The 15,919-nt window shown below is 40.2% G+C and overlaps 1 protein-coding gene across 1 annotated transcript in view; it reads left to right on the top strand.

Moving 5' to 3' along the window:
- ADGRA1 (adhesion G protein-coupled receptor A1) overlaps window positions 1-10,430 on the top strand; it is a 468,757-nt gene extending 458,327 nt beyond the window's left edge. The window contains exons 18-19 of the mRNA XM_074959108.1: window positions 2,617-2,712; window positions 7,002-10,430. Coding sequence (XP_074815209.1) covers window positions 2,617-2,712; window positions 7,002-8,223 — 1,318 coding nt within the window. The 3' untranslated portion in view covers window positions 8,224-10,430. The remainder of the gene's footprint in view (window positions 1-2,616; window positions 2,713-7,001) is intronic.
- Window positions 10,431-15,919: the final 5,489 nt, after the last annotated feature.

Below are 15,919 nucleotides of genomic sequence, written 5' to 3'. Positions count from 1 at the left end.
GCTGAATGGATTTTGTCTGGACTTTGCTTATTCTGTAGCACTCATTGAGATCTAGTTAAACCAAGTTTGAAGGAAATGTGCTTAAGGTATAAAATCTGAAAGATTTTTCAGGCGTATGCGAGGTAATTTTCTGGTAGGTTTCTTTGCTTTTTTTTACAGCTTGGAACCCTAGGAAAAAGTGTGCTATAAGCTTTGCTGTGTGATCTTTCTGTTTATAAAGTGACCTCTAACTTTGGGCCTGGGAACCAAAAGAATCTGGATTAAAACCCTGATTCTGATTAGCCTTCTGAGTGATCTTGGGGCAGTCACTTCCACTCACTCTACCTCTGTTTCGCCGATCTGCCCAAGCTCTATCTTACAATAACTGTGAGATTATGTAATGTTTGAACAGGACTTTGGAAAATATAGGGACCAGATTCTAATCTCAGATCAGAACCTCACACAATAATGTGTTGTATAAGTAAGAGGTTCCCCTTTTGTTTGGAGGAGCAGAAAATACTGGGTAGGGAAGAAAAAATATCCTTTCCTATAATTTAACTCTACTGCCTTCCACAGTTGAGAGGTGATAGAAGAGAAAGGAATTGTTTCACCGGAGAGAAAAGCTGGTTTAAATAGGAGATGAGAGAGGATGTACACAGAGAGCAACAACAGAGCTTACAGGGTCTGCAGGAGGGGCTTGGTTCTCTGGTTTGAAATGTGTAGTGTCCCTGCAGCCACAGGTTCAAAGCTAAGCAGGGTTATCTCAGCCCTTCATCCTAAAGGTAGATAAAGTGAGTTCACTAGAGCTTACTGCGTGGATTTTTCAAACAACACTCTACAAACTAAAGTTCTCTGTGTGGATATTAAAGAGCCTAACACTGTCTGTAAAATTTGACAGGTTTCAGAGTAGCAGCCATGTTAGTCTGTATTCATAAAAAGAAAAGGAGCACTTGTGGCACCTTAGAGACTAACAAATTTATTTGAGCATAAGTTTCGTGAGCTACAGCTCACTTCATCGGATGCAGTAAAATTTGAGTTTTCTCCTTGGGCCACTGAACAAAATTCCTTTCCACCATAACTATTCTGCAGTCTCCTGTGCACCAGTTGGCTGCTGCTCTCTGTCTCAGAAGTCACAGCAGTTCAGTGCTGCATTATATGCATAATTTGCTGTTTGCTTTGGAAGGGAAGGTGCTATGCAAATGTAAAATAATATTACAATACACTCTGCTGAATTTGAACATCATAAAACAGGATGGCTGCTTCAAAGGACATCTCCTAGGAATCTGATTTAGCCTAATTATAGTGAATGGTAATGACTGTGTCTTAACTAGGATAGTATTAGTATGTATTCCTCTTATTGGATCCAAGTAAAGTGGTGTTTAACCAGTTAAGTGGCTGTGAAATTATGTGTTCCATTCTTTTCATACAAGTTACAAAAATTAAATTACAAAAATTACATATTAAAATGTATATTTTGTTAGATTTTTGTGAGGCCGGGATCAGGGGTTCAGAGGTTTGCCCACATGGATACAGATGCAGGATTAGGGCGTTAAATTGTTAGGGTGCTGTCCCACCACCCTTCACTGGTGAGGAGCAGTAGGCAGAGGGAGGTTTTATCATCTTGATTTCCAGACCTTAGCGGGAAGGGCCATCATCACAGTTAGCAGGGCATCCCTGTTTGGAGGGCAAGCTTTGCCCAATGGACCACATCTTTTTCTCCTCCATTTCAGAGTTGTCAGCTAGGAACAGTTTTTGTGACCCCAGAACCTCTGTAGGACAGAAGCTTCTGAGAAAATTTACGTTGGATATAGACCATAAACAGCTGACTTGGCTGTACTTTCTGAATTTATAGTGCATATATGTATATAAAGCAAAAACATTTAAGTAGAAGGAATAACTTATTATTTGAGATGTTGTAATTAATTTGCAAACTGGACATCATCAAATTAGGCCTGAATAACGACTGTGAGTGGATGGGTCACTACAAAAACTAATTCCACCCTGCTGATACTCACACCTTCTTGTCAACTGTTTGAAATGGGCCACCTTGATTACATTGGCCTTAGTAGCACTACAACAGTGATTTCCACCCCTTCTTGTCAACTGTTGAGAATAGCCCACTTCCAGCTTAATTGAATTATCTAGTTAGCGCTGATCCCCTACTTGGTAAGGCAAATCCCATCTTTTCATATGTTGTGTATTTATACCTCCCTACTGTATTTTCCACTCCATGCATCTGATGAAGTGGGTTTTAACCCACAAAAGCTTATGCCCTAATGAATTTGTTAGTCTCTAAGGTGCCACAAGGACTCCTCATTGTTTTCTCTCATTACTGAGGTTCTTTTTGGAGTGTAATTATACATATTGAAACTACAAGTCACGAGATTGTGAGGAAATTCTGAAATGGATCAATGCAAACATTAGCCCTCTGCTATTGCTTCATACTGGGCTTTCAGGGTTTTCAAAACTATTTTATTTTCTTGATTTTCTGATCTTATGTCTCTGATATTTAATGTTTCAGGCTATATTGTGCATTGTTATCCTTTTACAAAACATCAAGAAAGAAAAACTGTTTAAAAAAAATTCTAGCAATTGCAAACCAAGAAAATTAAAATATCAATTGTTATCTCTTGACAGATTTTATCTAATTAGTGGAGGTGTTCCTTTTATTATATGTGGGATTACAGCAGCGACCAACATCAATAATTATGGAATTGAAGGCAATGCCCCATAGTAAGTATATAGCATTGTAATAAAATACTCTCAGAAATAAATAATATGTCTCTGTCAGATGCTGATAAATGTTACTGCCTTCATAAGGGGCAGAAACATAAAACTTTAAGATAAAATTCCATATTTGCCTGCATGGAATAATGGCTGTGAAAAATCATTGTCTTACTTTGGGGTCTGATGCTTGGCTCACTTACCAACGGTTTTATACCAGTTTGATTTCACTGATATCAATGGAGTTACATTTGATTTACACCAGCGTGAATGAGAAGAGAATCAGACCTGTTGTTTCTACATTCACTATAATCATGTATTGTTGCATGTATTGTATAAAAAGGACCACACTAGCCAATCAGAAACAACAAAATCTTGATTACGCCTCTAACTACTGTTTGATTTACCATGTATTCTCCTATTCAAACCAGTGCAACCAGACTATAACTGGCTCTGCTTGGGTTTGCACAGGGTGGGGAGTGACAGCTCAACATGACCTTCCCTACTTCTTGCCCACTTGTGCAATGAACAGTCACAATGCTCACTGTCTGACTCTTATCAGAGAAACCCAAAAGGGGGCAATGATGAAAGGACACCCCCATGTACACCAGCTGGTATAAGAGGAATAAGTACCACACTTCACTGAGCTGACCAGAAACCCCCACTTGCATGCACGTATTTGGTTCCCAGATGTTGTCCCTCCACATTTTGCTTAGTTTCATTATGACTGCTACAAAATACCTAATGCATAGTATTTTTAAGGGGCGCTATTGACACTTTTAGCCCCCAACCTTAAAAGGAGAGAGAGACTATTCTTCATAAGTGAAGAAATCGTTAATGTAATTTCAACAAAATTATTTTTTTTTAAATATTTTTTCCCTTAAAAAAACATTCTTGGGTTTTCAGCAACCCAGAAACATCCCAGCAATATCGTCTTGCAGTTATGACCCAACCTTCTAGTACCCAGTCTGACCAAGGTGGCTGTACAGCTGTTACATGTTGGTGCTTCAGGCACCTTAGCTACATTATTTGCTCTTGTTGCCTGGGGGTGGGGAGTGCCAAAGGAGGCCCCCAATAGGCTTTTTCCAGAAGAGCTGAACAGGAAGTGGTTTAGAATAGTAATTGACACTGATTGCACGGAGATGATTCATCATGCCAGTGATCAGTGCTTTAATGGAACTTTCAGTCCATTCTGTCAATACAGGTATACGGATTCTTGGAAGGGATTCAGTTTCAATCAATGCTACAGTGCTTTGAAAATGCATCTTGACACATCTCAAAGCAGCCATGGAATGAGTAGAAATAGAGTTGTCTGGAAACAAAGTGAAAGGTATAATAATTAAATATTTGACCTTTCAAAATCATTTTCAGAGAGAATTAAATTGTAAAACCTGACAGTAAATTAGTAGAGACCCTAGGCAACTTTATCTGCTTAGACTGGTACCTACTCAGACCATGCCTGTCATATATTCAAAATATATTTATTCAAACATGTACAATTAGACAATCATTTATAATCAACAATATATTGAAGACTTGATTATTTATCTTCATAAATCTGTGAGACATTTTTTATTTTGGCACAGTTACAGAGGTTGTACTACTTTAATCACTTTAATCATAGACAATCAATACCAGATATCACAATCTGTACAGAAAACGGAAAGCAGGTGAAGGATGGTTATAAAATTGTCTAGGAAAGATACAAATTGAACAGCAGCACAGTGGGTTATATGCCTGATTCATTTTTAATAATATTAACACATCAAAATGTAGATGCAGTAACTTCAACATGTTTTTTATGGAACTGAGGAACTGATTTTTGAAGTGATCCTGATGAGATTCCACGTGAACCAACAACATCCTGAGACAGTGTTCTACTGGGGAATATTCTGGTTTTCACTTTGCATCAAATGTGCAACATTGGAGTTTATTTAATGTATGCACATATATCAGTGCTTCACACTTATCAAATGAAAAGTAGGAGTTAACCTGTTTTCTTATGACCCTGGGAGTAAAATCACCTTGGTCTTTTGCCAGAAGGGCATAATACTTAAACCCTGTGGTGCTTATGAAATAAATAATAAATTGTGTGCATTTGTTAAAGATCAGAGTCCAGAATCAAAAATGTAAATGTAATAATCAAATGTAAATGCTACTAAAGGTGACCAAAACACACCAGGGCTGAATTTTGTTAGATGAGGGGGTTCTGAACCCAGAGAGTATGACCACTCATATTACTAAATGGTCGAGGGGATTCTGGCTACATGAGAGTGTGGTGAGAGGGAGTCCTGGCATGGAAAAGTTTCAGAACCATTGTATTAGAAGGACCACATCCAAAATTGGGGACTTCTGTTCTCCTTGTAAAGAATCATACACACCTCTGGCTATAAATGACTAACCCTATTTTTTATTAGTGGACTGTGAATAAGTATTGTAAATAAAGTATCATGCCTCTTCCATGCCACTTTCCTTTCCCTAAGGGCCCATTGTTGACATGCATAACATTTTCTGTGTTATGGAGCCCACGTCAAATAGTCTAAGGCCTGGTCTACACTGCGGGGTGGGATTGATCTAAGGTACGCAACTTCAGCTACAAGAATAGCGTAGCTGAAGTCGACGTATCTTAGATCGACTTAGAATCACTTACTTCGCGTCCTTGCGGTGCAGGATCGACGGCTGCTGCTCTCCCATTGACTCTGCTTCCACCTCTCGCTGTGGTGGAGTTCCGGAGTCAACGGCAGAGCGATCGGGTATCGATTTATCGCATCTACACTAGACACGATAAATCGATCCCCGATAGATTGATCGCTACCCGCCGATCCGTCGGGTAGTGTAGACGTGGCCTAAGTTACCTATCACTCTGAATGCCATATGTAGATAGTGAACTCTGGAGAATGACTTTGGGAAGGCAATGAACCTTGTCTACCTCCCAGCAGGAGAGTGGGCCCTTCTTGTTCTTCTTCCTTGCATCAAATTGGGTCCACTCTGAATCCTCTCCTTCCAAAGTGCTCTGTTTAATGCCGTATCCCCTATCACACCACATAATAATGTCTTCTTTTATAACATCCCACCACTTTTTCTTGGGTCAGCCTCTCTGGCTTTTTCCTTCAATCTTGATCTGCTGGACTCTCTTACCTATGTAGTTGTCAGGACTGTGGTTTACATGACCAAACCCTCTAAGCCTGCACGCCCTCATTTTTCCATTAGACTGTTACTTTGAGCTTGTCTCTAACAAACATATTCCACATGTGGTCTTTCTTGCTTATACCACTCATCCATCTCAACATCCGCATTTCTGTGGAAGTGATCATTTGCTCATGGTGGGCTCCTCCCTGGTTTAAATGTCAATGGGCCTCAGGAGAGACTGTAAAAGAGTCGGTGCAGGTTTAAGAGAATTCTTGTTTCAGAAATGGGACTCAGTCAAAGAGAAATAGAAGAGTGTCATCTGGGAGAGAAGGTTATCCCAAATAGCAATCATACTGGGGAACAGAAAGGGACTTCTTCCTTTCCCCACCTCCCACCCCGCAGCTAGCATGTGTTGCTGTTTTGTTTGAAATAAATAGAAAAGGAACACCGTCCTGTTATCTTTTCTCCACACTACTTGAATGACTACAGCACTAGGATTAAAGTAACTCCTGCTGCCTCATGACCCCAGTGTAAAGGACCGGGGGCATAAGTGGTCTGGCCTTTTGGTCACAACTGAGCTGGTGTCCGCAAGTCAAGGACAGCCACAAAGTGGTAGTCAGTGAGCAGGAATCAGAATAATTGCTAGAGCTGGGATCAATACGTAAGAGTCAGAGGCAGGCTGGAGTCAGAGACTGGGTATCAGAGGCAGTTACCAGGTGGGAATCAGGAGGACAGAGTCAGGGTCAGTCAGACTGCGTTTGGAGACTGGAGGTCAGAAAGCAAGGTGAGGCTGAGAGTCTCAGTGTAACACACACACCTCCTGGGTGTGATGTTATGTCCCATGCAGTGGCACCGAGACCACTTAGAGAGCAATTAATGAGTCTGCTCTACAGCCTCAGTCCAAAGTATCTCAGTCTAAATATGTGTTTAATGGGACTGAGGGTGATGACTCAGAATAATGAACCTTAATTATCATATTCTCTCCCTCCCATTGCTAACATTTAATAGTTTCCTTGACATTAATGGGAGCTCTCCATACACATCAAGGGGATATCATGCTGTTAAGGCAAAACCAATGTATTGTACATATGAGAAGTTATTGTCCATTATGTCAAATTTGGGTTTAAAAATTAATTTGACTTTCACTTTTTTGTTTGTTTGTTTTGCAGTTGTTGGATGGCTTGGGAACCTAGCCTTGGTGCATTTTATGGGCCAGTAGCATTCATTGTGCTAGTCACCTGTGTTTACTTTCTCTGCACATACGTGCAATTGAAGCGTCATCCAGAACGCAAGTATGAATTAAGAGAAAGGACAGAAGATCAGCAGAGGTTGGCAAGTACTGAAGTGGGCCGTAGTCATATTACGGACACTGGGTCAGTTTCCCAGACAACATGCTCCATGATTTCTTCTTCTTTGTTGGAAAACGAGCACTCGTTTAAGGCTCAGCTTCGAGCTGCGGCATTCACTTTGTTCTTGTTTACTGCCACTTGGACCTTTGGAGCACTTGCTGTATCTCAAGGACATTTCTTGGATATGATATTTAGCTGCCTCTATGGAGCATTTTGTGTGACCTTAGGGCTTTTCATCCTCATCCATCACTGTGCAAAGCGAGATGATGTATGGCATTGCTGGTGGTCCTGTTGCCCATCTAGAAGAAGCACATATTCTGTACAAGTTAATGTCCGCCCAAAGGTTAATGTCAATGGGGACACGCAGGTTCATGCACCTTGTCTTCAAGAGTCACCATGTCCTAACAAATCAGCTGTTTTTAATCATCCACCTGCTAATCACTGCAAGCTTACTAATCTACAAGCTGTTCAAAACCATGTTAACTGCCTTTCACCAGTTACACCATGTTGTGCAAAAATGCACTGTGATCAACTTTTGGATGATGAAGCTCATATACATGTGCATAACGAGGGAACTTTCAGGCCCAACATGCACATTCACAGATGTCTGAAAAGCAGAACTAAACCACGTTACTTCAGTCGACATAGATCTGCAGGAGAAAGAGAATATGCCTATCACATTCCTTCGAGCATTGATGGTAGCATCCACAGTTCACATACAGACAGTCCACACAGCACGCATGATAGTCAGTCAGGGCACAGACGGGCTTGCTGTGCGAAAAGTGATGCATATCCTACTATCAACCAGCCTGAAAGTAGCGATGCAAGTACTGTAATATACAGTTGTCCTAAAATCCCAGAAAGTGACACTGTGCACCATACAGCTCATTTTGAGATGCATCCGCGGACACAATCATTGCCATTTAATACAACTAATCACAATGGAATTCTCAAGGGAAATGTGCATGAAGCCATGATATACAGTTCAGATAGTACAGGAAATATCAAAACTGGTCCTTGGAAGAATGAAACTACTGTGTAGTTCATGGGCCACTATATTGTCTTTTTCAACTCAGATCATCTTCAGTTTTGTTTTTATTCTAAACTGAATAAGATTACATTTGTGTAGCACATCAGCAAATTGTACAGGTTTTACACCTTTATTTCTGTTTTCTGAATGAGCGACTAAAAGAGAGAAGTAGTGGCAGTGTTTTAAAAGTGAAGTTATTTTTAAAAGAATGTTAGAAAATTGTTCTGGGAGAGAATTTGAAACTGAAGTCTAGAAAACTGAATATAAGAGGCAATATCCTTTTGTTACAAAGAACTGTATTTCTTTAGAAATACATCACTTTTAATTCATTATTTGGGGTTTTTTTTTTAATTCTAAGGTAACTTCAGACTCTTTTATATACATATCCGCATCTTTTACTTATTTATTTTTGTAGCAAAATATTATTACTGTGCCATGGATTTTAATCAGAAGTTACATAATAGAAATGAGGAGCAGGATTTTAATAAATTATTGATACAGCTTTTTAGCCCTACAAAGTGATACTGCCTCTAAAGATCTTCTGTAGCATATGGCCTGTAAAATCATGTAATGTACAGTCTCTGTTATGCCTCTTTTCTTGTTGGAGAGAAGTACTAGGTAATGTCTGTTACATCTATGGTGCTGTATTGGTTGTATTTTGCATGACATATGTCAGGATATACCATTTGCTGTGTTCTAGTGTTACATATGTAAAAACAAGTATTGTAAAAGGCTGTGGAAACCCTGTTGGTATTTAATCTAGAGCATTATGAATCTACAAAAAATCACTAAAGCACTAGTTTAAGTGGCACAATCCTTTGTGTAAGGTTATATGATAGCTTTGATAAGGGTCCACTCTAATGTCTTTACAGAGCATGCACTACTCATTGTATGTGACACTGTGCAGTGTAATAGCAATTGTCTCAACAAGTTTTACACTTCTTTGTAAAGTATGCCTTTTGAACAAATCTGTAAGCTGTTTCACAATAACCTTTCAAAATCTGTTTAGGTAGAGCAGTTTTATCATTAACTCTTTGAGGACTACTGTCATTTTCTTAAAAATAGCTTACTCTACTTCAGAGAGACTGTATATACTATATTGTCTATTTAATCATATGAACAATGTAGTCCAGAGTTGTCAGGAAAGTGAACGTTTAATCATTTTCCAGAAACATAACTTTCCAGATACTAATTTATTAATTTCACATCTTATGTGAAAGCCACTTTCCCTCCCAGCAAATTTCAGATTGTCTTTATCCTTTAATGCAAATTTGACCTTCAAAAGCAGTTACTTGTGTTCATTAATTCCGCTCAACCATAGGGCATTTTAGGGTCAGTAACATTCTCTGTTAACAAGGCTTTTGGCAAGAAATTCTTTGTCCATGAACGTCTGTACACAAAGCGTCAACTCACAGGACAGATCTGAATTATAATTATCCTTATGTGAAATGAAACTCCTTTTTAAAATAAGAAGGCTGCAAAGTAAGAATGAGTTATATACTGTGAATAGAAACATATAGCTGGAAGAAAAATGTCTGCAATGAAAGGAGAGAAGTGGTTTCATAAATAAAAAGACAAAGCACAATGTTGTATGGCCATATGAACAAGTCTGTCATATCCTAACACAGGCTTGGGTAACTGATACATTGCTATAGAGCACAGAACAAATAATAAAAGCCCCTTGATGGAGCATCAATTTACAATGTATATTTTGCAGAAATACTAACATGCCTCAACCCATCATTTGTCTGTTAGCTGCAGTTTATTAGTCCCTACTCTTTTTTTTTAAATTATGTAGGAAAACATTTCCTAACAGTGTACATATAGGTGACAATTATAATTGTTGCAATGTTATAAAAGTGCATAAGTCAGACGAATGTGTTCTGCAGTGTTGCAGGTGGGAATTAGTACTCAAAGGGTTAATGCTCAGTATCTGAGTGCAAGAAATCTTGTTTTTCTGTATTTTTGTAAATTTGAAATATATATTGTAAACTACAGCAGTGTAATGTATCCATTTCCTATTATGTGTGTCTTTAAAAGAGCAGGAAGAATGCACTAGTTGGTTGTTGAGTTTTAAACCAGTATACAACCTTTTCATGACTGCTTCTTTAAGTGATGGGGAGAATTTAAAAAAAACTATGCTTTATTATGTATATGCTGTATGTGCTTGAACTGTCTCAAAACTAAAATACAGTATTTTCATTGTTTGCATAATGCAATATTTTCTGTTTAATAATTATTTTCATTTTAATATTATTTTATTCTCATTTCACATAGACAGTGAGCCCTAAGCAAGCATAGACATAATGGTAAATACCACTTCTCTGTATCTCAGCAGTATATATCTATGCTGTAATAGATGAATCCTAGAGGGTCTATAGATCATTATGCAAAATATCCCACATACATGGCCAGGTGAAATATTCACTTTGCTAGAACACACCCAGTGAGGTTCTTTATTCAGCTTGCGTTTCTGTCACTCGTGTTGTTTTGTCTGAGAGGCTTGTGTATGATCTTCATAATGGCTTACAAAGAAGTAAAATAGGTGCTGCTTTCCACAGAATATCTTATGTGATAAAACTCTCTGGAAAATTAACATTAAATATGAAAACACCTTTCTTATTGTGTTAAAATATTAATTTAGTAAATATTTTGAGGCTAATTTGGAAAAGATGTGTTATGCAATAATCTGTTTGCATATTATTTTTTCAGAAATATATAACTACAGAGTAGGAGAACATGATATTAAATAAATTACAACATGTTTTATAACATCAGATTTGACCAAAATTCTTTCTGTGCTTTTGACTTTTTTTTTCCAAGATAAATGGGATCATTTAATTGTTGTTGGTTTTTTTGTCATTTAGAGTCAGTGAATCATTGACTTTACCTGATTTCTTATGACATAAAAATAAAGTCTGTGAAATACGTACAGTATAGCAGATATATTGTACTAACAAATTCCCTCCTGGACATGCACATGTAACCCAGCTGAATACTAACATTAGTTTTAGTTGTGCATGAATAACACAAAAGTGGCAGAACAGATTTTTATAGGTCACTTCCTGGGCCTGAGACAAAGCATGAGAAATTTCAGCCCCAAAGGTAATTTTCTGAGAATGATACAGGCAATTGACAACAGGGGGTTAAAATTAAAGTTCTGTCTTACTCTTAACTGTTGGAGATAGAATACTGGACTAGATGGACCATGGGTCAAATCCAGTGTGGCAATTACTGTTTCCCATGTAAGTCCCATGAAGATATAATCCAAGAAAGCATAAACTTTTAAAAAATTCTCTGCCAGACAGATCACTTGAAGTTTAGTAATTCACATTTATACTGAACATTAAATAAAGGTAATTAGGGATCAAATTTATTACTCCAATTTCTTATGATGGATGTATTCTTAACTCTGTGTATGTACACAGCTTCCAGTTTTAATTAGTTCAGTTTTGGGCACCTCAAAGTGGCTTTCTTTTAAGACTTGGATCATGGCACACATGCAGTTTTGCATGAGGAATTCCTGCTTAACCTCATGTAAAGAAATTCAATATGGAAATAAATTATGAATGTTTGAAAATTATGCCTGGGGCATGTGTGCTGTTCCCAGGTGTTCACACAGTCATTCTCACCATTGAGTCTAAGCAACTTTCACTTCGAGACTCAGGAACAAAAATCCTGGTCCAGGAGCATCCAGAGCCCAGATGGAGCTAAACAGTCTAGTAGAGCCATGTGGCCAGAGAAGCATGAGTATATCATGAGGGAAATACCCCCTGAGGTTCAGCCACAAAGCTGCTCAATGGTTGGCACCCTTTGATCTGTGCCCTGGGATGGAGTCGATAATGCTGTGCTCCCTGAACACTTGAGGATGTTGTCGTGGCGGTCCTGTTAGTGCTCAGTGCTTCTTTAGCTCCACAGTGCAGCATGTTCCTTCCTTCAAAGAATCAGTGGGGGATTCTGGATAAATCTAAGCAGATTTTGAAAACAGAAGGGGTTTTTTGACAGAAAAGGCCAGGCCCACTCAAAAGTTCCAGAATGAGATGTCATCAGGAGCATGTTGGTGTGCATTATAGAGAAGAATCACTGCACCCTGGAGATTGGAAGATGGAGAAGGGCATAATCCCCTATGATTCTTCAAAGCCAGCTGCACTCTTACCAAGGTATAAATGTGTGTGTGAGTGTAAAATGTAGAGATACATTTTGGTCCCCTCTTCTCTCCTTGCTCTATATCTTCTCTGCAGAAATTACTGCACCTCCAGGTGAAAGTGAGTATATTCACCCCCACCTTCCCACACAACCTGAATGTCCTCAGGATTGGTCTGGTCCAAGCAGACAGCATAAATGAAATAGAAGTGCTAAAGCAGCTTTTACTGCTGCCTAATGGGAAAGGTCAGGATTTGGTCTTCAAGCTTCTGCAATTTCTAAAGTGGTCCACCCTCCCTGATAAATTTCATGCCTTAAGGCTATGCAGCATGTCAAGTCAGAGAGAGAGGTTTGTTTTAAATGCATGCCCCCTGCCAAGCCGTAGGGGCTACTCTTCCAGCTACTATCTGTTTTGGGGGGTTGTTTTGATGTATTTCTAACAGTACCTGTCACTGTGGTATCTATCACCTAAGACTCTTGGGCTCTGGGTAGGCAGAAAACCGACTTCTTTCATTGGCAGGTCATTATAACTGTTGTAGCTCCTCCTCCACTCCTTCAGTACATTGTCTAGCTGTTTGGCAGATAGAAGACAAGTCATCTGGCTCAGCATATCCGTGGCTCCATCCACTTACCCCCTGAGTAAGACTAAGCAATACCTGAAGGATGCAGCTGGAAAAAGGAAAAACTAACCTTGGGGGCTACTCTGGGAGAAAAAGAGAAGATGGTAATCTCAGGTTTGTGAATTATACTCATTCCTAGCACAACGCACTCATTCATTACCCATCTTTTATCCTATGATAGGTGGAGCTGGTAGCACTATTTATTAAGTTTGCCCTACACTTCCTGTCACAAGACCCCATTTTCAGTTGCTTGTAACTTTGCCACATTAACCATTTTGGTTGAAGTTTTCCATGGTCTGCCTCAGCCTGAATTTATTTGGAAAATTTCATCCAAAAACCACTCAGCCATTACCACAAATAAGGCTAGGGAAAAATATATTGTTTTTTTGCCCATGGTAAACAATTCTGGTGATCTTTTCTTTGAACAGCTCTGCTTCGCCCTTGCTCTAGAGCAAAGAGTTGAAATTGGGCGGGAGGATGGCCTTTGTGTCAAGGAAATGGCTTTTACCAATTACCATCCCCATGAATCTGCCCAAATTTGGTCAAGTGTTGAAAAATAGCAGGTCACACATTTTCAACACCTTTAATTTTAGCAACTAAATTCTCCAAAGATTCCATTCTCACTGAGCACACTACAGCCTCTCACAGCTTCAAGCACTGCATATGTGTCATCCCCACAGAGTAACTGAGCATGCTCCAGCCCAGGGCTATGGGTGCTCAGGAGCACTTTCCATGTAATGGCTCCTCCAGCTGCTCTGGCCTGGGATGGGGCCAGGTACAAGAACTGAGAGCAGGGAGCCTGTCTTTTTTGTGCTCTCAATGACCCCCTTGCTAGCACCTATGCAGCATAGAAGAGGAAGTTGTCCTATTCAAATGCAGAGTAGACAAAGGCTGAACTAGAGGGAGGGAAAGGAGTAGAGTGTGACAAGGAATCTGGTGAGATTAGGACTGGAGAGGGAGAAACTGTGATTGTCACTGGCTGGGAAAGGAGACTGAGACTGGAAGGGAGTAGCGGCAGGAACTGGAAGCTGGTGGTTGGTGGTGTGGAGGCTGGATTCATTGGGCAAGGATACTGGCAATAGGGGCCAACATGGTGAGGGGAGGCTGGGATTGGTTGGGCAAGGAGACTGGGACTCGCAGTTGGTGAGGGAAATGGGGTGGAGATTGGGAGCGAGTTAGCTGAGGTGGGGAACACTGAGATCAGCTGAGGAACTGGGAAAAGGGGAGAGTCTGAGGAACTGGGAAAAGGAGATTGGGACTAGAAAGTAGTCAGGGGCTGTGGGGAGGGAACAACAACTCTGACAAAGAGCTGGAGTGCTGAGGGAGAACTGGCACTGGCTGGCCAAAGAGCCTGGTACAAGGAAAAAGGGAGAAAGGACAGTGGAGCAAAGAGCCAGCATTGGAGAGAGACTGAGATTGGATAATGAACACCGGGAGGACACTAGAACTGGGATCCAGTGCTCAGGGAGGGGAAAGAGAGATGTGATGGGGATCTGGGAGTGGGGACCTGGGACTGGCTGAGCAAAGACTGACCTGGGAGTGCGTCTGGGGAGAGTCAAAGACTGGGAGGGGGAAAACTGGGACTTGGACAGTGAGCTGGAGGGAGAGACTAAGACTGGCTAGGCAAGGAGACAGGGATATGAAGCCTGAGGAATGGAGACTGGGATTTTGTATCTCTATTTATTTCTGTTTTCTCTCTCTCATGTTCCCCCATATGCTGCTCTGGCTAGGAGACTGCACCCAGCTGCTTTGTTCCTGATGTAGACACTAAAAAATCCCTTTAGGAAAGAAGCTAGGCTTCATCGCCCACTCAGGCACAGTGCTGACTTCAGCACTGACTGAACAGTGCTGGCCTTTGTATTGATAGGATTACATCACAGCGCAGAGCTAAAATATTTAGGCAACAATGTGTAACAGAATAACCCTTTCCTGCCTAGTTTGAGCAGGTATTCCCTTTGCGTGGAACAGGAATACCACTAGTACTGGTAATATCTTACTGCTAACAAAATTTTGACATTTTAAACTGCACCCACTGTTCAATTGTCCAGGTAAATTGTGATATTCCAATTCTGTCAGCAGGAATTAAACGTAGTTGTAGTTGTCAGTCCCAGGACGTTAGAGAGACAAGGTAGGTGATATCTTTTATTGTTGACGTTGCTCCAGTAAAAGATATTCTCACCCACCTTGTCTCTTTAAGCAAGAATTAGCTCATATTATTGGCCCTCAGCTGTTTTTGCTATGAGCAGATAGGTCGGACCTGATTCCTCTTTGGCTATGTCTAGGGGTGTGCGATTCCCTTGCTCGTGTGCACGTATTAGTGGTAACTCAATTAGAGCTAGCACGAGTACAAATAGTAGTGTAGCTGTGGTAGCACAGGCAGAGGCATGGCTGAGTCGTGCTGTCGGGGACTTCTCGTGCTTCCCCTTTGAACTTATCAGATTCAGGCTCACAAATATTCCTGGTCCCCTGTCGCTCTTCTGAAGGCACCTCAATGTGTCGGGGTGATGTGGCTCATACCTTTTTTGCTCAACAGGCAGAAATAAAAAGAGGAACTTTAGGTTTTAGTCCCAAGTATTTTGCATGCATTTTGTCTCCTTTTAATTCTCCCCTCCCTTCCTTAGGTCACTCCTATGAAATCTCCCCGGAGCACTTTATCCTTGAGCAGAGAATCAACCCTAATAGCTATGTAAAGTAGAGATGCTATTTCAGTGCACTTCATTTTTTTTTTTTGAGTAGAGAAAAAAAAAACCCTCTGCAAAGCAGCTCTTTGAGATACACACTTTGTTGAAGGTGAAATGTCTGAGGTGGTTTTAGATGGAGGTAGTGAGCACTGTGGAACCGAGATTAGATCTGATTGGTTTTTTTCTTTACTATGGAAGTAGCTTTTCTAGTCTTGCAGGGCCCATTCGAGCCAAAATCCATCGAGAGTCTTCTGAGATGCACAG

This window comes from Natator depressus, chromosome 7, assembly GCF_965152275.1.
Source record: "Natator depressus isolate rNatDep1 chromosome 7, rNatDep2.hap1, whole genome shotgun sequence".
Lineage (NCBI taxonomy): Eukaryota > Metazoa > Chordata > Testudines > Cheloniidae > Natator > Natator depressus.
Note: the sequence above shows the minus strand (reverse complement) of the source record. Positions and strands in the feature narration are given on the sequence as shown.